Below are 25,044 nucleotides of genomic sequence, written 5' to 3'. Positions count from 1 at the left end.
TGACCACCTTGTGGAGAGTCACTAATTTAGTTAGGAGAGTCATTAGTGAAGTAAGCTACATTTTTCTTTTTGCAAAAAATTGTTAAACTACTTAGGCAAATGTCTCATTTTATAGTAATAATATTGTGGCTGTAGCAGCAAGAGAGATGTGCAGCTTAAACAAACTACAAAGTGACCAGATGTACAAATATTTTGCCAATTTTGAAGATCACTTAATACTACATTTTAGTCCTAGGGTACCACCCTAAACTATCTGATTAACATTTATGCATTGGCTTAGATGAGCCTATATTTAATACCGTAGCACATGGCTCTTTTCTGTTTATGACTACTGCAAGAAGTTGGTGGAAGCAAGGAGATGTAAAAAGGAGGGCATGGAAGTACTCCTGACACTGCCGAATGTTTCCCCCTCTTTAACGGGAGCTTACTAAGACCTATTATACAACGGTCAGGCAACTGAATCTGAGCAGCAAGCAGGTTCTCTTTTCTGGCCAAAGGGAATACCTCAGGGAAATATTCTACCAGCCGATAGAAATATAGTTTCTAAGGGCCTGAGTGAGAGGAATCAGCCCTGCTTACAGACGTCATATGGGTCAAGCACAGTCCTAAAGGGCATAATGCCACAAAATTTACAGTTTAGAAGGCCATATTCTCCATCCCTTTACCTAAAGCACTCCCCTGCAAAGCAAAGACTATCGGATTTTCACAGACTGACATGCCGCAGTGATATTTAATAGATTTTCTTCTCCTCCAGACATTTTTTGGTAAGGGGCATCAGGACTTTAGGGTTTACGGTAGCAGATGCTGATAAAAAGAAACAGTTTAGCACTCCTTTATTTTCAGACGACAGATGCATACACTTTTCAGCACTAAAGGAAATAGATTTCAGAGGCAAAGGATGGGGAGGGGGGACCAGGGAGAGACAGCTGGAGAGAGAGAGAGAGAGAGAGAGAGAGAGAGAGACCAAAACACCTCTTTGCTCAAATTCAGGAGAAAGCACAAATTAGAACCTGTCTGGTTGCTCCAGTATAGTACCTGCTGGATGTGTCCCTCAGGAAAAAAACAACTGTATAATTTAATACATTGGAGATGTCTCTACAAGAGATGACCAGAACTAAAATAATTAGCTGTTAGAGGGGTGAGCAGAAAGGATGACAAGGACTTCTACTATGTGGCTGTCATGGGGACAGGTGACTGTAACATTCCTCTACTTCTACTGGTGAGACCCCCAGCAAAGCAACTGGAAGCATTTTGTATGAAGGTGCATTAGTAAAGTTATGCAAAGAAGCTTTCACACCACCTGCCAAGAATTCCCCATCCTATGACAAACATCAATGCTGCATGCATTTAATTAAAAAAAATATTGCTCACATACATTTTTTATTTCCTACTTCTTTTTTCTGAGTTCGAAATAAAAAAAAAAAAAAAAAAAAAAAATCTGTCAACTTACATTAAATTCTTCCCGAAACAGCTTCCCATCATCTGCAGATCTTATCCTGATTTCTTCCTCCAGATTCTCCACTGGAATTGGAAAGTATTTCTTTGGGCCCGAGGGAGACCTGCTGAGCAGCATCACCCTTTGCTGCTCTGCAAAATCAGAAAAAATAAATGTTAAATATGTTTTCAAAATGAGGGCAGCAAGGCAGCCCATTAACCAAATTGTGCACAAATCACCTTTGTGAAGCATCTTGGAAGAAGGAACAGGAGGCATTTGTGAAAGGGAATCAAACTGGAGAGAGAGATTATTTCAGTAAACATGAAAAATTGTCATTTCTCTGAACCAAGACTGAATTCAAAATAATATGAGCTTTGCTTCCTAATAGTAAACATGAGGGGTTTTGGCTTTTAGCAGATTAAAAACTCCATTTTTAGGAGCCCATCCCAGAGACCACAAGGATTGGAGGTAAAGATGTTTAAGATACAGAATATATGGAAAACATATATCCTCCAGCATGTGAAGATACAAATATATGTAAATCTATTTTTATAAGTATTTGTTTGTTTCTAAAAAATGAGCCATAATTTGTCATGTGTCAGAAACCTTGCCCTGTTTAGAAGAACTATAATGGGGTGAATGTTTTGCTCTCAATAAACTGCTTTTATGGGTTAACAATGTTTGAAACAAATTCATAAGACAACTTGTTTGAAGAGTTATATCAACATCATTAATCAAACGTATATGAAGCACCTGAAATTTCATTTAGTCTCTGTCCCAAAGTATCAGCCAAAACAGTATTTGCATCATGGAGACAAGAGTTTGTATTTAACAAGATCTCCTTTTCTGAAAATATACCTTTTCACTTGAAACTCACTGTTGGGACCAATACTTTCTTCCAAAAACAGAAACCAAAAACTCTAGCCTCACCTTTGTGTAGCCAAAACAGATCAGTGTAGCTCAGTACAATTTCCTGCCACCCAGGGATTTCCTTATATCAGGAAAAGCCTTCAATACTGCATCTGCTGGCTTTACAGATACTATACAATGACTGAATATTAAGGTACAGTAGTCACAATACTGAAATTATTAACAGCGAAGCCAAACAATTTGAAATCATGGTAGAGGAAGCTTCCCTGCAGTAGTAGCTTTATGTGAAAGAAACTCTTCCTTAGACCTGGGGGAGGCACAGTCCTTTAAAAAACCGTGGTGTATTCCTTATTCTTTTATTCATTAGCCATTCTTGCTGGGCAAGCATGTCTCCAATGCACTGGAAATTCCTGTCATTTTAACTTTTTTTTTTAGCAAATGTGTGACGTTGAACAGGAAGTTGCATCAGTTGGGTTATATTTAGTACTGTGAGCATTCACCCCCACTTGCCACAGTTTTTTCAAAGTATCAACCCCCCTCCACCCATACACTTACCATCTCTTAGCCCGTACTGTACTTGATAGCATAATGTTACAAACCTAATCTAACAATTCTTAATAAAAACAGTGTTTGAAAATCTTTTAGTGAATAGTTTCAATTTCTGGACTATATTTTAAAAAAATACTACTGACACTTTCTTATCCTTCTTATCTTTCTTTTACTCATGGTCTGTTTATACAGGACGCTCTTTTTGCATGTAAACTTTGTTTTCTAAAACAAATGTTTCAATTGCTTTTCTTAATGTGAAAATCAGAGCCAGTAATTCAGCTATCCTGAGAAATCCTATATTCACGAGCCAGTTACAGAGAACTGGCATGGGGAAAGAGGAGGGAGGGGGGGCATCTGGTAAAGTTACAGCTTTAAGTTGCAAGTTGTTTTAAAACAATAGGAAGGCAGGCAGCATTATTTCAATATGAGATTTTTTTTTCTGGCAAACCCAGCACAAAAATAAAAGATACAAGTAATCCCCAAAGTGTAAAGAACCAAATTTTTAACATTCATATTTTTAAAACAAGTCATTCTAAAATGCAAATATTTCATTACCTTGCTCTTCTAAGATTCCATTTGGCATTTTTTTGTCACTGGTGTTCACAACTGCTTTCCTATGCTTCCTGAACCTTAAATACATAAACCAAATTAATTTGAATAATCGTATTAAAAGGCAACACATTTTCTTTGATACGGACTGATACAAACCATGTCATTCTGGAGAAACTGTTTCTGAACATCTTCAGGTGATAAAAGTTTTGGTTAACAATAAATTACAGCATGAAGCATCCTCCTCTAGGCTAAGCTGTTTCTGAGACTACAGCTCGCACGTAGAATACTTTCATTTCCTCATTAGATAACATTAAAACAGACCAAACTAGTCCTGTGCAGAGCACTTAAACACATACCTGCAAAAACAGCCAGTCAGAAGAATGAAAATGATGAACATAGTAAGCAGGATCAATGATGAAGTGAGTAGTTGCTGTTGTGAACTGTTCCCATCTGGAGGTCCTATTAAAATAAACTCAGTGAATTAAAATACACACTCGATTTGAAGTGCTGTAATAGATTGCTTATGACTAAAACAGATAAATTGTATATTCATGTCATAAAAACGCTATTTAAATGCATTGAACAGTTAATCTTTAACAAAAAGGCTCCCATTGAATACAAGTTTTGGGGCTACATGCTGTGTTCTGCCTGAATATCATCTTGCTGAACAACTCAAAAGGTACATTTTGGTAAACAAATGAAAGTCTAAAAAATTAATAAAAAGCCAAAAATCCAAAGAGGTGCTTTTCTAAAAACATTTTTTTGCACTATAAAGCTGTTAGTTTTTTAGGAGGTCATTTATAATAATTCCTGAAAGCACTGCAAAGTTAATTTTAAAAAGTGCAAAAATCAAGTGGACAAGAATGTGGGTTTTTTCCTCCTGGTATATATTTAGTAGACTAAAATGTGTGATGCAGAATTTTATTAATTAATTAAATATATTGAAAGGCATCACACAATTATGCACAGTTTCTGCCTGGCTGCTTCACAAGGTAGTTGATTATTATTTTATAAAGCACGTAGGTTTAATGTACACAGGGTCAGAACCTTAGGGGTTGAAATTTTTAGTGAAGGTAATGGAGTCATGTTGATTGAAATCAGGTGAAGATCTCAGTCAGAGTGTTGCCCTTCCTCAGCAGAAGTTATCCAGTTATGTGGTATGCCTAACCCACAACAGTGTGAAAGAAGGATGTTTCCTGCACAAAGACAGTCATGAATGAAAATCTATGAGCCAGCCACCTGACATCAACCAGACACAGCAGGGGCGAGCAATTATTTCAGGCAAAGGGTCACTTACTGAGTTTTGGCAAGCCATTGAGGGCCGCGTGACAGGCAGCCAAGGGTAGATAAATATTAATTTTCTAAATTTTTCAGGGGCCCTGCAGGCTGGATAGAATGGCCTGGTGGGTTGCATCCAGCCCGCGGGCCGCATTTTGCCCACCCCTGAGACAGTTTCAGGGCTGTGCTGCTGCCAGTGTTGAATTTTTAAGTACACTGATTAATTAAGTAGCAATGTTTTAACTGTAACATAATCACACTTACAGTTTCTCAGACTTCTGACAATTGCATGGTTTAGACCACGGTGGTTAACCTGCAGCACACATGCCACAAGTAACACATGCAGTCTCTGTGTCTGCCATGTGGCAGACCAGAGAAGGGACAGGCTGCACAGTGGTAGATGCAGCAAGGAGCAGAAAACAGTACAGCAGATTGGACAGGGAGTAGAAATCACAGCAGCAGGTCTGAAAGTGATATTTAGAGCAAAGATGACACCAGTGTTAATAGAGAGGGAAGATATGATATTTATTAGACAAGAAATTAGGACAAAATTGAGCATTCATGGCAGATGGGAACCCCCAGCATTCATGTTTTTGGGAACTGACATGCATACACACACACATACACGTATATGTATAATATATATATTAGAATGGTTCAGGATAGGCAGCAGGGCTTAACTGATTTCTAAAGAAGGCTTGGGTTTCACATATACAGTTTCACACACCGTTCGAAGCAGACAGGCTGTCTAACACAACAAGGCCAACAGATATACACACAGTTTGAGAAACTGGGGAATGTACCATACTGTTCCATAATGTGAGATGAGGTGGCACCAGCTCACAAGGCCAAAGGTGGTGGTGGGGGGTATTCTTGTTTTGGGAAGGGAATGCATGTGATGAACTTGGAAGATGTTGATGGAACATGAGGTAGATGGTGTGATGAACACAGAAAGAGACCAATCAGTGATAGCCACAAATCAAGAGTCACCAGAAACGAAGGAAAAAACAAAAGCAGAGACTTGAGAGTAACAAGGGGTCCCTCCTTCCCAAGAGGGCCCCTGAGAGGGGTCCCCATCCCCAGGAGGGGTCTCCAAGGCCACCATGGACACAGGGCACACCACCACCCTGTTTCACCCACCCCACTGGAGGCGGTTGTGGGCCTCAGCATCCCACCTCCAGGATGTTGACACGTTGACATCTGACACCTAAGAGAGAGCCTCAGAGTGAACACTGCATCCTGACCAGATATATTTTGACTCTGATGACAGCCCTAGAATTTGGTAGATATATAGAATTGCTTGGTATTATTTATTTTCTGTTATCACTGTGTATCAATAAATTTGCCTATTATCAAATGGAAAGGTCGTAGTTGGTCTGAGGGTGGGTCCAGGGTGCCTCCCCACCCCTCCCTCCTACACACCCCTGCAGCTTGGAGCTCTGAATACTGATGTGGAGGTTGGGAGCATGGCCACAAGTTCAATGAAAGGCATGATAGGAACCAAAAAAGTTATATTACAAGTATTTTGTGTAATAACGTTGTCACTTATTCTTGGTTTTAGCATGCTATTAATTGAAGGAACATGTGGCCAGGTCACTACTTAAGATCTGATTAACCAATTAATCACATCTTAAGTATAACGTGCATCTGGGGCCTTAAGAATGTAGAACTGGAAAAGAACCCCTGAGTTATCAAAGTCCAGTCCCCTGCACTGAACCACAAATCAATTCCTTTAGAAACTTTAAAACGAAAAACAATCATCTCAGGGTAAAAATGCCTTTTCCAGAAACCATCCCCCAGCTGTATTCTGTTCCTAATTTCAGAGAACTAATATTAAAAACAAAACCAACCAAACAAGAACTAAAGCAGCACAAATAACAGGAAACATGTCTCATGATTTTGCATTCTCCTGTGCCCAGGCTCTTCTCCCAGAATTTTGCTGGGTTCAGTTTCTCAGAACTGTAGGTTCTGAGAAATGTGAGGGCTGGTAGGTTCAGGTGAGACTATTTTTACCCATTGCTGACCCAAGCGGCAAATCAAAATTAGCAGTTAGCATGATGGAGCCAAATATTTGATGCAAACCTGTGCATTTCCAAAGGATGTAGAAGTCTTATTCCTTTGAACAAAGGAAGAATCAACAAAGAGAAAACATAGTGGGCCACTTTCAGTCAGCTTGCAACCCAAAAGCACACTTTGCAGACTTTATCTCAAGATCATATTGCTTTCTAGCTCCTTCTCTCACTATTTTTTTTCTTACTTTCTTTTAGAGATACACAAACTCCATAAAACTTCATTAGATTAAGTCCCTCCATGTGTGCCTGTTTTTTGGTCAGTGACTAGTATCAATATTCTGAATGGAAGCTTTTGTTGTTTCAATTATCTGATTTCATCATAGAGTTCAACTGGGAAAAATATTTATCCCAAATGAAGAGCAGTTAATTAGATTTACTGATTTAAGTGACACTTAACCCAAACTAATGTAACAAAACCTTTGGACAAGGACATAAATCTGGCTGATGCAGCCTCTTTAACATTTATGCAACTTGCATACAACGGGCTAGAAAATGGGTAAAAACAACTCCCAGCATTTATATGCAGGAAGCCATTCTATTCCTGGACATGTAACCCCACATGTGTAGACAAGTATGTACCCGTGTACCTCGATATGAGCATCTTGGCAACAAAATGGAAAGGACATGAGGGGGCTGCCCATGCTTTAGCCCCAATAGCTGAGTGAATTGGACACTTACCTGGAAAGCTGAAGACTAGAACTTACCTGGAAGTTCTAGACTTGTTTGCTCAGAGACCGTTACCTTTGACTTCCCAGCACAGCGCTCTAACCACCATGCCATAAGTTATGCATTACCCAAGCCCCTCTCCAGATTTCCTTTTGAAGCTTATTTCCTTTTAAAATACAGTCATTGGGAAAAACTGAAGGAGGAAAGGATAGACGTCTGTGGTGTAGCAGTTAGAGTGCTGTGCCGAGAAGACAGAGATGTAGGTTCAAATCCCCCCTGGTTGAAGGGTGGCTAGAACCTGAATCTGGGGCTTCCCAGAAAAGTGCCTTAAGCACTCAGTAACTGATGTAAGACACGGGAGAGTCCTTCTCCACATAGCATCCATTACACATGGCTTTGAGGCTGCCTACATATTTGGGCCATGGCTGCCCATACATATCCACGTTGCTGAGCATGTAAAAGATCAGTTCACAGACTACTGTACATATTTGGGTTACAAGTTGACTGGAAAATTAGAATTCCTACCTATGTGCAGGTGCCAAAAAGGCCATATAGACTAGATGACTAAAAATCTGTTATTTAGAATTCCACACCCTGAATGGCAGAGAGCTAGAAAAATGGCTCTAAATAAATTCCATTCTCAGTAGGTACCAAAACTTGAATGTTGTCATACTCCAATTGTTCTCAGCGTCTGAAGCAACCCTTGGAGATATGTCTGCTCTACAGAGTTATGTGAGGCTCTCCCCTAAGTGTTCCCCCTAATCTGCTTTTTACCCACACACACAAAAGACCCCTCACTTGAATTCCACAGTGCTTTCAACCCAAGCTAGATATCGGAGCTGGAGTTATAGGCTACAACCCACATTGTCCTTCTACTTCGACTGGCAAAATGCCCACATTTCAGTGAGCCCACATTTAGGTAAATCACTGAAGTACCAATACTCTGTCAGTCCTGTTCCACAATGGCACGTATGCCCAGGAGAAAAGACAAGCCCCACCCCTCCAATTTACTGGAGGATGGTCAGGCCTGAAATTTAAGTAAATTCTATTACATTTGTCAGACGCATTATTCAACAAGTATCATGAGCTTCATGCTATCAGGGACAGTTTCCTGGCGAGCAGGCTGCTGCTCCATGCTCCACCTTAAGCCACTTTAAAGGATGGAAATTAATACCTACATGTACCTGTTAACCTATACATCTGTCCTAGCCCGTATAACGCAGTGTATTTTGCTTTACATGAAAAATATTGTAAATGATTCCCTAGTCAAAACATAAAGAATAAAAAACTATATAAAAATATCATTCTAAGACTAAAATGTGTCTGCTCTCTGATATTAACATGTTTGTTTCAATATGGTCTTACTCTGTCAGCATAAAGACCTGTAATAGATGGTAGAGAATACATAGTCATGCAGCTAACTTCAAGGCATAATAAATGGTCTAGAAAGGAATTTACTACAGTGATTCCTTAGATTTCTCTCTGACACAGACTATTTGAGCCCAAGAACTAAACAGAAGGTGATGGAAAGACTGAGGAGCATTTTGATTATAATAGGTCATTGAATTATAATTTCAATTCTAAGTTCAGCATATTTTCATTGAATTGCATTTGATAGTATAAACTTTAATCTACCTTGAAGGTGCCTAGAGCAACTGACAGGACATTTTACTATAAATTGTCATTCAAATTATAGTAAAATCAATTAATTAATTATTAATCATTAATTACTGATGCATAAGTAAAATAATAATAGCTTTGTCTTGTTTTCATGTTATGACATACTGTGGGATGTTTTCACTTCAGCCAATGAAAATGCTGACAGAGAACAAATCCATTTTTTGTAAAACAGAACTCAATTGTACTATCTGTGAGCAGGAAGCAAAAATACAGAAGAACCGTATGCCATATATTCCTCCTTAAAAGTACTGCTTAATTATTTAAAAAAATTAAATGAGTGGAACACTGAAATTCAATAAAACCTAACATATCCTTCCCATTGTGACTTGGGAAAGCTTCTACATTTCATCAAATTTTCAGACAGGCAGAACAAAAGCTGAGTCAAACTAAACTGTTAATAACCTTCAGCTCCTTCTGTGTAATCTTTTAAAATGGAGAGTTATTTGGCTTTGGAACAAGTAGCCTTTATTTTTTTGGATTAAAAAAAGATTGCACAGTTCAACAGCTATTAAAAGCATGAGATAAGTGTATAATCCTATTAACTTGGGCTCTCCTTTATACAGGAAGACTTTTTTTTGCCATATATGCATTTTTTTTCCCTATCAGACAACGATGTTAGTTTTTTCTACACATGGAGACATTAACATATATTAAATAATAAAAAGAGTACTTTGATATTAAAAAAAATAATCTAGTCATACTACATATATATTTCTTGTATAAGTTAAATTAGGGATTAAATTAAGCTGTTGAAGATACGGTCTCTTTTATTCATATTGACTCAAAATTGTATTGAACTTAACTGTGACAATCCCTGAACAACTGCTTCTTTTCTAATTCTATTACAATGTTCTAGGAAGTGATACAAAATGATTAAACTACTTCTCTTTCCTAATTCCTATATTCATAAATATCCAAACAAATTTTAGTAAAGTCATTTTCTAACACTTCAGTTATAATATTAAGCAAGGGGAATGCAACATAGCTCATTTTCCAAAATAAGTAATGATAATCGGTTGACTATTTCAGCAAAGACATTCATTAGCAATTTTATGTTTAGATGCCCTAAAGCAAAACAACTGCTAAATTACTAATCTGAAAAATAGATTCTCCTTGATCCAAACTGTGCAGTGCATCACCCTGGGGGGCTAGTATTAAGGTCTACCAGGGTGGTTTAGAGAGGCATTTTAGAGTTGTTCTCTAAAGTTTCAGCTTTGATTTAAAACAACAGGCTAGTCACTAGCTATTCCAGTTAAAGAGAAAAAAAATTCAAAATATGATCCAAGTGACACCAACCTAAGTCTATTCGAGTCTGCAGACAGTCTGAAAGGTTACCTCTGAAGTGAACCCACTAAAATTATTTCAATGGGTGCACTGAAAAAATGAGTGTAAGGAAGGACAGAGAATCCTTTATGAAGATTATGGCAGCATTCTCCAAAATCTGAGGTAAACCTTTCACGGCCACAAAAGACCAGATAGGCGTTTATACCAAAAATGTATATACCATATTAACATAAATCATCATATATAGGCCACTGGTGCCACACAGTAGGGTTGCGTGACTGGTGTAGAAATATAGGGTAGGAAGGGTCCTCAAGGTTAGAGTTGACCCAATCATGACCCAAACTTTTAATGCTAACCCAAGTGACCTCAATCACCTTCAAATCCAGACAGTTTTTCAGAAACTCCAGAAACTTACATTCCAAACCCCCCCCACATGAACAAACCACGCATGCTAACATAAACACCCTTTATCATATTTGACTGTTCTTAATCATTCTTCTCTCCATTACTTCTGCTTTCTCATCATCCCTCACCATATCATTTCTAGATTATAATATATCCTAGTTTTTTATATGTTCTTGCCCTAACTCTATATGTCCTTTTATTTGTTAAGACAATTTGGTACAGCTTAAAACAGAATAACATTTCCCCAAGGAGCTTTCAACCCCAAAACAATCTAAACATATTTTAAAGGGAACGTGGCTCATTTATGAGTTCATGTTAATGCCTGGGATGGTGAATCCTTAAGGTGTGTTTAAAAGAATAGCCTAGCTCCTAAGCTGGGGAGACAAGTTTTCAGTAGAGGGCACTGGGGCTAGGAGCTAGTGCTGACTGTTCCAGCAAAGTCTAGAATGTTCATAGCAGGATGGGAGTAGATCTGGGACTCGCAGACTTTCATGTCCATGTACAGTAGGAACCCCATTTAGGACACAATGGGTGTGTCTACACAAGACAATTTACTGCGCACTAATCTAATGCACAGTAAGGCATCATTGTCTATATGTGCACAGGAATTATTGCACAGTAGATTAAGTTGAAGTGCCATTTGCTAGTACCCACAGATACAGTTTGTGGCAAGGAGCGACGTCAGGGTCGCTGTGCTCTCCCCTGTCACCTCCTTTACTGTGCCAAGCTTTGGACCTGCACCCTCCTATTCTCGCCCACCACGACTTTGATTGTATATAAGTTCTTTATAGGGAGGCTACCTTTCTTTTGCTTGGCTACAGTTCTCCTGCTTCTAGTGTTCTGTGTACCCAAGCCTTGTGGGCTATGCTTGTACAACACTGTCTTGGCCTACACCCCTCTGGCCCTCTGTGGCCCTGTCTCTCACAGGGCTCCTCTCTGCAGTGCTGCCCTCTCACAGGGCTCTTCTCTGGAGCTGGGGTCTGTACACCCCAAACTCTGTGCCCTCACTGGGGCTGGGGGCCTCACCCCACCCGTAGGTCGTGAGTCCCCTAAGAGGCCTCCTCCATCCCCTTATAGCCTCACCCAAACCACCGGTGTAATCAATAGCAAATACAAACAACAACCTAAACACAAGCCTCTTGGCTATAATGTAAACATAAGCCGCCCGGCTATAACACTGCTCAGGCCTACCGGGATTTCTCTCCTACCGCGGTGACCAATGCTGCTCTGGCATTCAGGTTTTTCTCGCTTCTGGCAGGGAGCTCCTTCTTCCTTAGCTGCTGGTCGGGGAACTGCCTCTGGCCTCCTGCCTGTGCTTTATATAGGGGCCAGGCCCTGCCCCTTTCTTCAGCTGGCTAAGCAGATGTAAGCCATTAGCTCCCTTTGGTTGCCTCAGCAACTGGCACCTGAAGGGTTATCCCAGCACCTTTAGTAGCAGGCACCCTAGTGCCCTGCTACACAGTTAATAGAAAAGAGCACTTGAAATAAATGCACTGAAGTGAATGTGTCAATGCTGACAAGGAGCAAATGCTGTCTGGCTAAGTCCCAAGCCCCAGGGGGCAGAGGGAGCTGTCCTGGCTCCAGAGGCAGCTCCCTCCTAGTCCCAGAGATTGGGGCCGGCCCCAAACCTGGGGGCCAAGCTCTGCAGGGCTGGAAGAGAGCTGCCCCTGGAGCCGGGATAGCTCCTCACACTCTCTGGAGCTCAGGGCCAGCCCAGATCTCTGCACAGATGGGAAGGAGCTCCCCCAGAGTCAGGACAGCTCTACCTGCTCCTGGGGCTCAAGGGAAGCTCTGACCTCCATGCAGCTGGAAGGAGGTGCAGTCGCCACCAGCATGGAGCTGATGCCGGAGCTGTGGAGCCTGGCACAGCAGTTTACAGCCTGCCCGCTGCTTGCTGCAGCTGCCCAGAGCTCAGGCTGGCTACAAACAGCTGCACTGGGCTCCAGAGCCCAGTCACCAGCTCTGTGCCAGGAGCAGGGGAGAGACCGGGGCTGCGCTGCCTCAGGCCCCTCCCCAACTGCCCACTCTGACGCATGGGTACACGCACCAGTATGGAGCTGATGCCTGGGCTCTGGAGCCCAACGCAGCTGTTTGCAACCTCCTGGCTGCAGCCGGCCCTGGCTCTGGGTAGCTACTGCCAGCCCCAAGCCTGGGCTGCTCCCAGCAGGTAGCTGGGATGCTGCAAGCCCTGCTGGGAGCAGCCTGGGCTCCAGCAGCTACCCAGAGCCGGGGTAGCTGTTGACAGCCACAGAGCCAGGGCTGGGGGCAGCAGGACTGAGGGGCACAGGGAAGCAGGGCATTCTGCCATGTAGCCCCGCCCTCATTTTGGTTTTCTGGCGTGCCAGCACTCCGGCACCTTCCAAGTTAGGCACTGTGGTGTTTTTGGCACACCAGCCAAAAAACGTTGCCTACCCCTGTACTAGGGCAAGAGAAGGAATGCTTATTTGGCCTAAAGAACACAAATCTTAAGCATAGCAGCTTTGCAAATTTCTACCACTGTTTTACACCAAGAAAATATAAATATACATATATTTTAGACATGTCAGACATTTTAAGAAAGTAACTTATGACATGCATGCTTATATGGATAAACATCCTAATCATTCATCTTATTTACAATGTAATTATTATGTATTACTTGTCATATTACAGCAAAGCCCAGAAGTTCCAATCAAGGTCAGGCGTCTCAGCAGAGCAGCTCTACAAACAAAATGAAAGACAGTCCCTGCTGCAAAGAGCCTACAGTCTAAAGAGCAACAATATGTGCCAAAGGGAGGTAAAGACAATGAAGAAACAGGGGTAGGAAAGAAGGGCAACAGCAGAATATCTGCATAAGGGTGTATATATACCACAGTCTAGGGCTTGCTTTTTCTTTTCTTTTTTTAAACAAAAGGAGATTTTTGTAATCTTTGATTTTTATAAGTGGATTAAATTAATTGTGTACCAATTAGTCTCTTTTCTAGCCTGTACTAATAAGCTATCTTGAACTGTCTGAGTGCTCCGCAGCCTTTCGTCCTCTTAGGCTAAGTACATACAGACAGTCAAAAAACCTGAAGCTAAATCCATTCAAACTAGGCAGCTTCCTCTAAGCTGTGCAAGTTGAACTGATAAAAACTGAATGTCAATTCAGTGGTTAATTGGGAAAGGCAGGACCCAGGCAAGTAGGCAGGGGCACTAGAGCATATCTCCCAGTCTGCTGGCCATTTCCAGCCCAGCCAAATATCCCCAAACATCTGCTGTTCCCCCAAAGGGGGTTAAGAAGCCTCCTGTCCAGGTGCTGGCCCACCCTGGGGGAGCCTCCCCCTCAGGTTCCCCAGCCCAGGCAGCCCCATGGATCTGAGGGGAATTCTTCCCCTCCCCAACCCCTTGCCTTAAATGCTGCAAATCTTAGGGCTAGCTCAGGGAGTGGAGGGAAGTTCCTCTGCTCCCCTGCATTAGTTTTGCTTCAGAGTCACAGTATCTATGGCAAAACTGGCTGTAGAGGAACAGGAGATTTTCTCTTTGAAGCTGCCTGAGACTCACAGGGGCTAAGGCAAGGTTCTAAGGCAAGATTCGGGAGGGGAAAAATTCCTTCAACTCCCTGGGGCAACCCTGGGCTGGGGTGGGGGAAACCCCACAAGGCAGGGGCTTCCTAGTGCCCCCATGCTGGGCTGCAGGGGCAGGCTCCCTTCTGTGGCAGTAGCAGAAGCAATCAGCAGCTGGGAAGGGAAGGGGTGAGGGCTGCTAGAGGCTAAAAAGCCCCCACCAGAGGGTGCTGTGTAGACTCTGGGGGAGATGGGGGTTTGTTCCCCTGCCCCCCTGTCCCTATGGGCTGATGGACACAGGCAGAAAGCAAGCTAAGGAGCAGAGGGGCAAATCAGTCCCTGCTCCACTGGAGCAGGCAGCATAGCCCAGGGCTGCAAAGCATCCTGGGATGCTGGGGGACTGGAGGTTAACTTGAACCAGGAAGGGATCTGGGACAGAAATTCCATAAACCGGTTTGACCTAAATCAGTTAAATCTGATACTACATCCAACCAGGTTTATCTTAAACTGGTGGTCATTTTGAAAGTGGTTTATGTGCACTGAACTTCTGCTCTGTTACAGGTTTAAACTAGGGGTGCACCGATAGATAGATTTTTGTTGCCAATACCAATAGCCGATTTAAGGAGGCATATCGGCCAATACCAATCTGATTTCTGATATACCATGGAGAGCTGTGTGCAGCTGCTAAGTCTGGTGTGGTGGAAGGGTAGGAGGAAGGGAAAGGGCATGGGGGTGGAGATCAATGCCCCCTGGGGTTAGGGAGGGGCTGGGGCAGGTGCTGCCCGGGAAGGGCAGGTGTGGGACAGAGCTGTAGCTCTTCCGGGGGTGCGGGGTGGTTCCCGCTGCTGCATGCACCCTGGGAGGGCATGGGGGGGGCATGTGTCCCTGGATCTGTGCAGGACAGGGGGCAGGCTGCAGCTGTGGGCTGGAGCTGGGGCTGCACTGGTTCCTTGAGGGCGGGCTGCAGCCACCTCAAATTTCAATATAGCCCCCTCCCAGAGGCACCACAGCCTGCCTGGCACAGTCCCAGCTCTTTCTGGCATGTGGGTGGAGGCAAGGTGTGAGGCAGGGGTTGAGCCGAGGCTGTAACAGACTGGGAGGGGAGGCTATGGGGGTGCTACAGTGAAATCTGGGGTGGCTGCAACCCCCTCTGTAGCTTCCTTCCAGCACTTCTGCCACCCACCCTGAGCCCAGTCCCCACCCAGAAGAGCCTGGCAAAGCCCTGGCACCAGCCCGCAGCTGCAGCCTGCCTGCCTCACCCTGCGCAGATCTGGAGGCACAGCCTGCCCCCGCCCTGCCCTCCCAGAGTGTATGCAGTGACATCTGCCCCTGCCCCACTCTTTTCTTCCCAAAACTAGTTGGTAGAAATTGGAGTGCTAGAAATGTGAGTAAATACACATGAACAGTTTCTGCCACTTAAGCTTCAGCAAAGTGAAAGCAAAAGCAAATCTGCATGGGACCCACATGCACTGACTATTACTTCAAGACCACCCCTGTTTCCTTCCATAAAGTATCGAGCTCTTCCTTGAAACAAAAGAGGTTCCTCTTCCTTGCTCAGAAGACCATTACAAAATTTCACTTCTGTAATCATTTTATTTTAATTCCCAATCTAAATCAGATCATGAACAGTTTGTAGTCATTTAATCTCATGTGAATATAGTTCATTAACTTAAATAGCTCTTCTGCCTTTGATATTCACCCCATGAATGTATTCATAAAAAGTTAACATATTCCCTTTCAACTTTAATGTTGAAAGTTGTTAAGCTAAAAACAAAGCCTAGCTCTTTTAATCTCCCATAAAATAAGGTTCCCCTGCCCCAAACATCCTAACAGCCTTTCTTTGCAGATATTATGGTTTAAATTCAACCTTTCTGAATGTGAATGATCAGAACTGAACAGAATATTCTGAATGGTGTTTTTCTAATGCCTTGTACAATGGTACAAGTCTCTTCTGTTTCTGCTAAAAAATACTGTATGTAACACACCCTAGAACTGCATTAGCTTTTTTCATGACAATAACACTCAGGCTCGTGATCATCTAATAATCAATGAGTACACCCTTCCTCTATTACCACGCCAGTCTATGAGTTCCTGTCTATGAGTCCTAACTCAAATTTCCTGTCCTGCCTCCTAACTCCAGTCTATGAGTTCCTGTCTTGCAGCAGAAGTTCTTAATATTGAACTCCAATGCCATGGGCAGACGTGTTTGTAGCACTACACATGTTGCAGCACTCTGAAGTGCTACAAAACTAGCAGTATTGGGGGTAGGGAAGGAAGGAGGAACATGCAGAGCCCCTTGACTGGAGTATTACAAAGACATTGGAAAGACATTTAGTGACATGCTCGCTAGCTAGGAGGCAAAAGGGGTTGCTCAGCCTCATGACTCTGCTCTGCATCCTCCCACTGCTTCAGGAGGTGAGGCTGTCAGAGCGCCCTGTGAATACACTGATAACTTGCCAACCCATGCAGGCTCTGGCAAGCAAAGCTGCAGCCCAGTAGCATAGCTAAGGCAGGGCAACTGGGGCACCAGACTTGGGTGCTGACTTGGGGAATAGGGATGACAGCAAAACAAATAGCAGCTGCTGCCAGCAGGATGATAGCAGGAGTCACCACAGCCTCCATGCAGCAGAGCAGCCCTGGATGCCTGACAGTTCATTATGCTTCTATTGCAGCTCAGCCAGGCACTCAACAAGACTGTGAGTGATCAGGGGTTCAATACCAAGAACTGGCACTGGTCCAAGCTCACTCTCAGCCCCCAATCCCACTCTCTCACAGCCGCAGCCCAAACACTCACAGCTGTGGTTCCATACTGATTCACAGCTGATCACTCATAGCCCCATCCTGGCTTTGCTACAGCTGAGAGACAGCATGCCATCAGGGTCATATGCGTCTGAGTGAGTCTGGTCCAGTCCCAGGCTCACTAACAGCTCAGTCCCTGAGGGAGAGGGCAGCCTGAGCTTAGTGATAGTTCACGTACTCTCCCTTTCCCCCTCACCACTTGCTGGGGGACCAGATCCCTTATAGCACCTATGATGCACTTGTTACACATTGCACATGATGCTCCAACAAGTAGTGCTATAGAGAAATTTCATTTTTTTCTGACATGCCCATCTGCTTCTTCAACTTTTGTAGCACTACAATAGCTGTAGCAAAACAAATGTGACATCTGTCCATGGCTAACAGTGTGATTTTGCATTTCATATAATTAAATTTCATACCATTTCTATTTCCTATTCATAAGGTTGCCTTAATTCTTCTTATATAATAATGTAATCCTGTTTACATACACAATAACAACTTTACCTCCTTGTCAAATTTCATAAGCAAATATGAAGAACTTATTCCATGATGGTTAATGTTAAATAATATGGGTCCTAAGACTTATGCCTGAGGAATACTACTGGTGATCTCTCTCAAATTTATAACTCCCCTTTCAAAATAACCTGCTGTAGTCCACTGTTTCTAGCCACCTGATCATCTACTTTACAGTTACACTGTTAATTCCCATCTTCTCTGCTAGGAACAGATATTACACAAATGGGTATAAGCGATCAGAAACTGGTTTAAACCTGTAACAGAACAGATGTTCAGTGCACATAAACCAGTTTGAAAATGGCTGAAACCAGTTTGAGAGAAATGTGGTTGAATGTAGTATCAGACTTAACTAATTTGACTCAAACTGGTTTATACAATGTCTGTCCCAGACCCCTTTAAGTTAAATCAGACTCTCCCAGCATTCCAGCATGCTCTCGGGGCTGGGCAGGGCTCTCTGCTCCACAGCAGGGCTGGCCCCTCCGCTCTGCTCTCTGGCTGCAGCTCCAGCAGAGACTGCAGGCTTCTGCTCCCCCTGCTCCCCTCTGCCTTACTAGACACACAGCATTAGCTAGCAGACCACATGCTGGCTACGGTCTGTGTTGTGGCAGACAGGATAAAAGCAGAATCAACAGGTAATTGGTAATGTCCATCTGTTGTTCCCTTAATGGAATGATAAACACTGAGTTAGGGGTAATAAACACTGTATTGTCAATTCCCTACTGGGCTGGTCAGATGTGGGGCGGGGGGGGCACCCCTCTGTCACGGGATGGGGTCCTCAAGGATGGCCGTGTTACCCCTAGGGCCCCTTGACAGTCCCAATTCGGCCCGATGGGCACCCTCTATTCTCACCCGCCACGTCTTGATGTACTTATAATATAGGGAGGCTGCCTTCACATCCCATTGGGCATGGTCCTGATGGATTTCCTTGAACCCCATGAGTTACCAGACTCCTTGTGGGTCCCGTTTCAAACTAGATGTCACAGGATACCTCAGCCTTATGGGCTATATGCATGGCTCCAAACCGGCCCTTTACCATGCCCCAAGCCTCGCAGATGGCATTGACATTGTCCGGTCTAGGCCTTGCTGTGATTTGGCCCCCTTGTCCTCTCTAGGCTCTCTGCAGCCCTGTCTCCACATGTCACTGGTGCCTGGGTTCTCCACAGCCCTGTCTCTGCACCCTTGTGCCACACCCTCGGTGGAGCCAGGGTCTGAGCACCCCAAATGCTGTGCTCTCTCTGGCACCAGGGTCTGTGCACCCCTTATGCTGCACCCTCTCTGGCGCCGGAGTCCCCACGCTGCAGTGCACCCCCAATGAGGCCTCCTCCTTCCCCAAATAGCCTCACCCAAACCACCGGTGTTATAAACAGCAAACAAACATAAGCCCCTGGGCTATAACATAATACAAAAGACCAGGGTGTGCTCTGCCCCTTTAAAAGCATCGAACTTCGTCAATGGCACTAAGTGTCTAGTAGGCAAGGGTACCTGTGGAGCTCATGGAGCCCCATTAGCCCTAGGTGCAGCATATCAGGCTGTTGCTGCATCACTGGGCACTTTCTCCCTGGAGGCTCCTTCCCCTTTGGCTGCAAGCAGGGAACTGCCCTCCTGGCCTCAGCCCTGGGGTTTATATATATGCCAGGCCCTGCCCCTTCTGGTCAGCTGACCACTGGCAGGTGTGGGCCAACTATCACATTTTGGCGGCCCTGGTAACCAGCAGATGGGGCTCTCAACTGCCTGCTTGTGCCCTCTCCTTAGCAGTTTCAGCCCTTAAAAGGAGCAGGACACTCTCCCTAATCAGAGCATCCTGCCAGGGCCTGGCCACGCCCCTCTCAGATCAACATTGTGGAAGGGAAGGGAGGGCTGCTCTAGCACCCCCTGGCTTCTAGCCTGAGCAACTGCAGGCATGTGCCTGTATTTTTTCAGTCCAGAGGGGATGTCTGTGATATTACAAACTGGTTTAGCCTAGCCAGGTTAAACTAACCTGCAGTGATTGAATCAATTCAGGTTCAGGCTTTTTGAACGTCTGTTCTTAGCCCTCCAGTTTAACTAATACCTAACTGTCACCCATGAGACATTGTCAAATGCTCTGCTGAAATCTAGATGGGTTAAATCTACTGCACTGCCCTTATCCAAAATTCAGTTATCCTAACACAAAAGCATATTAGAGTCATCTAACATGATCCTGCTTAGATAAGGCCATGCTGATTTTTATTGCATTTTCTATTTATCTCCATACCTTTGATTATTCTTTCCTTCAATATTTCTTCTAAGTCTCTGCAAAATACAGAAGTCAAACTAATAGGGCTATAATTGTTTGGGTCATACTTTCTCCCCCTCAGCCCTCCCCCCCACTTTTTTTTTTTTTTACTTTAAGCTTTAAATTTGCTGCTCTCTGATCATAGTATTGCTAAATTGAGATTTATAATTGTTTATAACACCACTGAAGATCTTAGCTATGGTAGTTACCACTTCATGTACCATTTATAGTAGATAATCTAACCAAGAGGTATGGAATTGCTTCTGTGTACAATATAGAAAAGTCTTTCTTCAAAATGATAAAGACCTAAGCTGCAGCATTATCATTCATAAGAACAAACTGGTAACAAAGCTGTCATATATGAAAGAAAGAGATCAGTTAGTGATTTTGAAAAAAAATCATCTTTATAATTTTTATCATGTCTTTAATGGCACTAAAGATAATATTCAAAGTAACCGGTAGTCATTTTCCTGAAAAAGGGTGCTTTTCCAAGTTGGGAACTATGAAATATAATTATTTGCATTTCAGAAAAAAATGTGAAAATAGCTCTGCACTGTCCATATTTTTACCCACTATGCATTATAGACAAGAGCCAACATGTGTATGTGTTTTGTTCAAGCTTTCTTTTTAATTGCAAGAAAACACACACACACATATTTGATGATGCACAAACATCCAAATAATCACCGATTTGGTTTGTATCTGCATCCAGATATTCAACTCTTGCCTGAATTTCCTTTTGCTCATTCTTTCCACCAACGTCATTCAAATCCTGAAGTCTTTGTCCAAACAGATTTCTCAAATGGAGTTTCTGTTCCTTGGGTCGCTGGTTTATAAAATGAGGTTTCCATATGGTTTAAACTGCCTCTCTTTTATGACTAGATATGCAACATTCATGCTGGTGTCTCCACCTGAAGGAGTTACCAGTCATAGCAATTAATGAGAAGTCCCCATTTTTTTTACTTATTTAAAAATGTTGTATACATACTACACAAGGAAGAGGGAAGGCCAAAGGTATAGGCAACGATATATCAGATTGCAAGAGAGGTTACTATGATAATGGTAAAAGTACATCAATAGAGTCCATAGTAATAGAAAAATATTTGGGATAACGAATGGGGACTTAACCAATACTGATTCAAAGAATTAAATGCTTTCTTACTTGTTGTATTATTTGATGATACAGTTTCATTGGCCAGTGAAGCTCCAACCAGTAGAAAACTAATACAAACAGGCAACAACCAACACAAATATTCCATCCTGGATCTGTAAAGCAAAGAAAGTAAGTATTGAGTTACATTATTATCATTATCTCCTAAAGTACAATAAGAAAATTTTCCTCACCAACAGTAGATTAAAAAATATTTATTTTTTCTTCTTTTTCTTAATGTTGAAAATTAAAAATGAAAGAAGAAGAAGGAAGAAATGGAAGAAGGAGGAGGACAAGGGGGGGAAAACTAAGTATACCGAATAAATTGGGAATTCTTTAAAAGTGTTTTTAAACCAAATAATAGTAGTCCATGCTATAAAAGATATGTGCTATCAGTGGCTGAAAATGCTTGTGAGAATCTGTATTCTATATAAGATGTTACTGAAACCATAAATGAGAGCATTACAGCCAAAATGACCAGGCATCACTTCAAATTGAAATGTTTCCTTCCACCAAAAAACTGCAAGAATAAGAAGCACAATTGTACTATGCCATTTACTAATTATCTGCAAAACTGTCTTAAGTGCTTGTAGAAGTAATAGTTTCATTTTCTGGGTTTTATAATATCAGTTTTAAATATTTGTTTCCTTTTGAACATGTACAGTTTTATAACAATATTTGAAAGCCTGGCAGCTTCACAAATAAAGAGAATTTCAGATTTATTAACTCCTGAAGAAAAGTCTTCCAATGAATTAATGAGTAAAGGAATGGGTTCACAACAGTTATGAACTGTTATTCTCTTGTATGAAGACGGGAGAAAAAGTCAGGAAACAGTGTTGAAGGAAGGATATGAATATTATGGCACATTAGTCTGTCTTAAATACATGCGGAACTCAAAAAAAGTCTCCTGAAATATTGTTCAAGTTTAGGTCATTATCTTTAGATTTCTCTTTTCACTAATAATTCCTAAGATGTGGGCAGACAGAACAGGCTGTAACCTCAGAATTATTCAATTCTTGCCTGATCTTAACACACACACTTAAAAAAACCCAACATACTGTACATAACTTCTCCTATACCCATGATTGGCAAAACACATTTACATAGATATATCCAGATACTGTAACTTTAGTAATTGTTGCAGAGGTATCATGGCAAGAATCATACTGCAAAATAATAATCCCCTAAATCATGTCAGAATGATGATTTATGTCACAAATTAGAGAGACTATTACACAGTAATGAGTAAAGGCACAGTAATAGTAATTTAAAAATCATAACTTTGCAATCATCTTAACAGTATGATATGAACCATTTACAAACTCCAAGCTTTCAAGTTAAGATGGGACAGAATCATAGAAATTAAGGGCTGGAAGGGACCTTAAAAGATCGAGACCAATCCCCCTGCTTTGGGCAGGAATACTGCTGAGATCAATCTAAAAAAATCTCTGGGAAGACTTGAAGAGATAGGAAACTACTTCAACAACTTCCACACCATTTAGCTTCCTCTAGATTCTAATGTATATTATAGAGATTCTTACTTATCTCCAACTCCTACATACACATAATAATTTAAAATGTGACAAAAATCTGCTGGAAAACATACTGCTCTACAAAATGGAGAAGACAATTAATAATATATTTTGAAAAATACATGAATATTTAGAACATCATGGACATGTTTATAATGCTATTACATTTCCAAAATACCAAACATTTAATGAAATATCCTAATAATAAATTATTGTTCAAAGCAGAATATTCAAAATGTCCAGTCTAGTATTCTCCACATACATAGTTTCATAATTGTTAGGGGCTTAGATTACGACCACAGCATCAGAAGTAATTTTTTTTTCTTTCCTTCCGTGACAAATGACTGGTACTACAGTTCTAAAGATACTTAAAGAGGAATATTTGGATCAATTCAGAAAGCAGATAACATGTCAGCATTCATAGGAGGACACGGTATGGGGCCAATTACATTAGCACAGTTGTTAGTATAAAAGCTATTCCTTTGTGGCAACATTTGCAATGTGCTATTACTACTGATAATAAAAGCAATAATACTCTGTGGAGAAGAAAAATACACTATTAAAAGGACAAGACATTTTGTTTTATCACAGGTTTTTAAGAAGACTTCAATTGAAATAACATTTTCATGAACTCAAGATACTTGTTGTTCAGCAGAGGGCACCACATCCACACTCTAGTTCAAGTCAAGCAGAAGAATACCAATGTCCTGGACTTTACCACCTTATGACACCTAGACACTACTCATAAAAAAGAACCTATTGGAAATAATGCAGCAATTTGGTGAAGAGCTTGAAAAAACAAAATATTTTACATAAAGCCCATTGCCACAGCATAAAGAGTTTGTGGCTTCCATTTAAAACTGAATAAATACTTTTCTGGCTTTTTTTTTTTTTTTACTGTTCTTATGTGATTTTATTTATTTTTTTTACACCAGCTGAGATCACTCAAGCAAATATCAAATTTACCAAGAAAATGCTTCTCAGAATAGATTGCAAGTTCATTTTCCTTGCAACTTTGGAAAAACTGGATCTCAGTCAGCAGCTCATGCTGCAGCAAATTTTGTCATGTATTTTCTTTGCCAGCTAACTCATTGCCCCAAATCAAACAGCAAGTGAAGGCTAAAGTTTAGAAAACTCTGCAACTCTGATGTTGATATCTCCCCTCATTTATGGATGCCAGTAGAAATAACTGGGTCATACATGAAGAGGGCAGCTTATAAGTCCTGGCTCTCCTGGACACACAAGAGAAATGAAACAATTTCAGTGCGTCAGATCACTGAGAGTGAACGCTCCCCTGGACCAGGAATCCCCGTCTTCCCCAGGCCCAAAAGAAAGAGCCACAACAAGATACTATATGGATATTACTAAATCTCTTGAGAATGATCCTGGGAATTTTCTAGGACATAATGTTATCATCTCCATCTTAAACCTCTAGAGATGGGCTTCTGGAGATCAATGGACAGGGGAGGCTGATGGGGTTAACTCGTAGTTCTTTTGACCCATTTGACTAGATACAAAGTGGGACTTATGTCCCTGCCACACATGTACTTAATGGTGCAACAGGATCTGTTCCCTGATCCCGACAATCAATCCTCCAGCCATGCCACACATACATGGCAGGACATGCAACTTTGGGTTTGGGGATGAGATCATAACTGCACCATTACCATTTGCCAGTGCAGGGGGAGCCCAGGATCATGATCTACCTAGCAAGTAGAAAGAAAGTGAGTGCCTGGTGAACTGGGGCAGTCCCAAGGCTGGGACAGATAATCAGCTATTGTGGGTCCCTGTCCCAGGCCCAGCATCAGGCTTCATGGTGGGGACAATGACACGTTCAATTTAAGGTACGATTGAAACTAGCCACAAAATTATTCCACATATTTTGGAATAATTAATTACCTGAACGCATGGCTGGGTTAGTATTTAAGACGCAATTAATTGTAACATCTGAAGTGTAACATCCCTCACAAGCCTTTGGCTCCTTACAAGCAACTCAGGCAGAATATAGGCACATCCTAAACCGAGCACTTAAAAAAGTTTTTGCCAGTGCATTTACATAAGCACCTAATGTTTTGCTTCTTCACACGCTCAAAGACTAAGCTGAACATTTTAGGACCTATTTCTTACCCAAGCTAATTTGCTGTTGTTATACCTGAAGAGGCTCAATCCAATCAGTGTGTGCTCAGATCGTATTCAATACATAAAATTTGCACTGAGTTCAGCACAAAACACAGCTGCCATGACTACCTTCATTCAAAAGCACAACCAAAATAAGTAGTAACCTTTAATATAACACACTAATGATTAGAGCATTTGCTCAGGGCCTGGGACATCCTCAGTGTGATAGGATTCAAACTTCCCATACTTCCTAGGGGAGCGCCCTAACCACTAAACTAAAGGCAAAATTGGGTAGGGCAATTCTCCACCCTTGTGTTGAAACTAAGTCACAATGTAAAAAAGAGTGTAAGAGTCACAGAG

General features: G+C 42.0%; 1 protein-coding gene across 4 annotated transcripts in view; it reads right to left on the bottom strand.

The window, feature by feature from the left end:
* PTPRE (protein tyrosine phosphatase, receptor type E) overlaps nt 1-25,044 on the bottom strand; it is a 234,036-nt gene that overhangs the window by 53,677 nt on the left and 155,315 nt on the right. For 3 of the 4 annotated variants that reach the window (XM_025211836.1, XM_025211839.1, XM_025211837.1), the window contains exons 4-7: nt 21,047-21,150; nt 3,763-3,865; nt 3,410-3,483; nt 1,451-1,587 (exon numbers count right to left, since the gene is read on the bottom strand). In XM_025211836.1, coding sequence (XP_025067621.1) covers nt 1,451-1,587; nt 3,410-3,483; nt 3,763-3,865; nt 21,047-21,143 — 411 coding nt within the window. In that variant the 5' untranslated portion in view covers nt 21,144-21,150. Of the gene's footprint in view, nt 1-1,450; nt 1,588-3,409; nt 3,484-3,562; nt 3,678-3,762; nt 3,866-21,046; nt 21,151-25,044 lie in introns of those variants that run through there. The other variant, XM_006030249.3, reaches the window with a different exon arrangement.

This window comes from Alligator sinensis, unplaced genomic scaffold, assembly GCF_000455745.1.
Source record: "Alligator sinensis unplaced genomic scaffold, ASM45574v1 scaffold276_1, whole genome shotgun sequence".
In the NCBI taxonomy this organism is placed as follows: Eukaryota; Metazoa; Chordata; order Crocodylia; family Alligatoridae; genus Alligator; species Alligator sinensis.
This window is presented reverse-complemented; position numbering and strand designations above follow the sequence as displayed.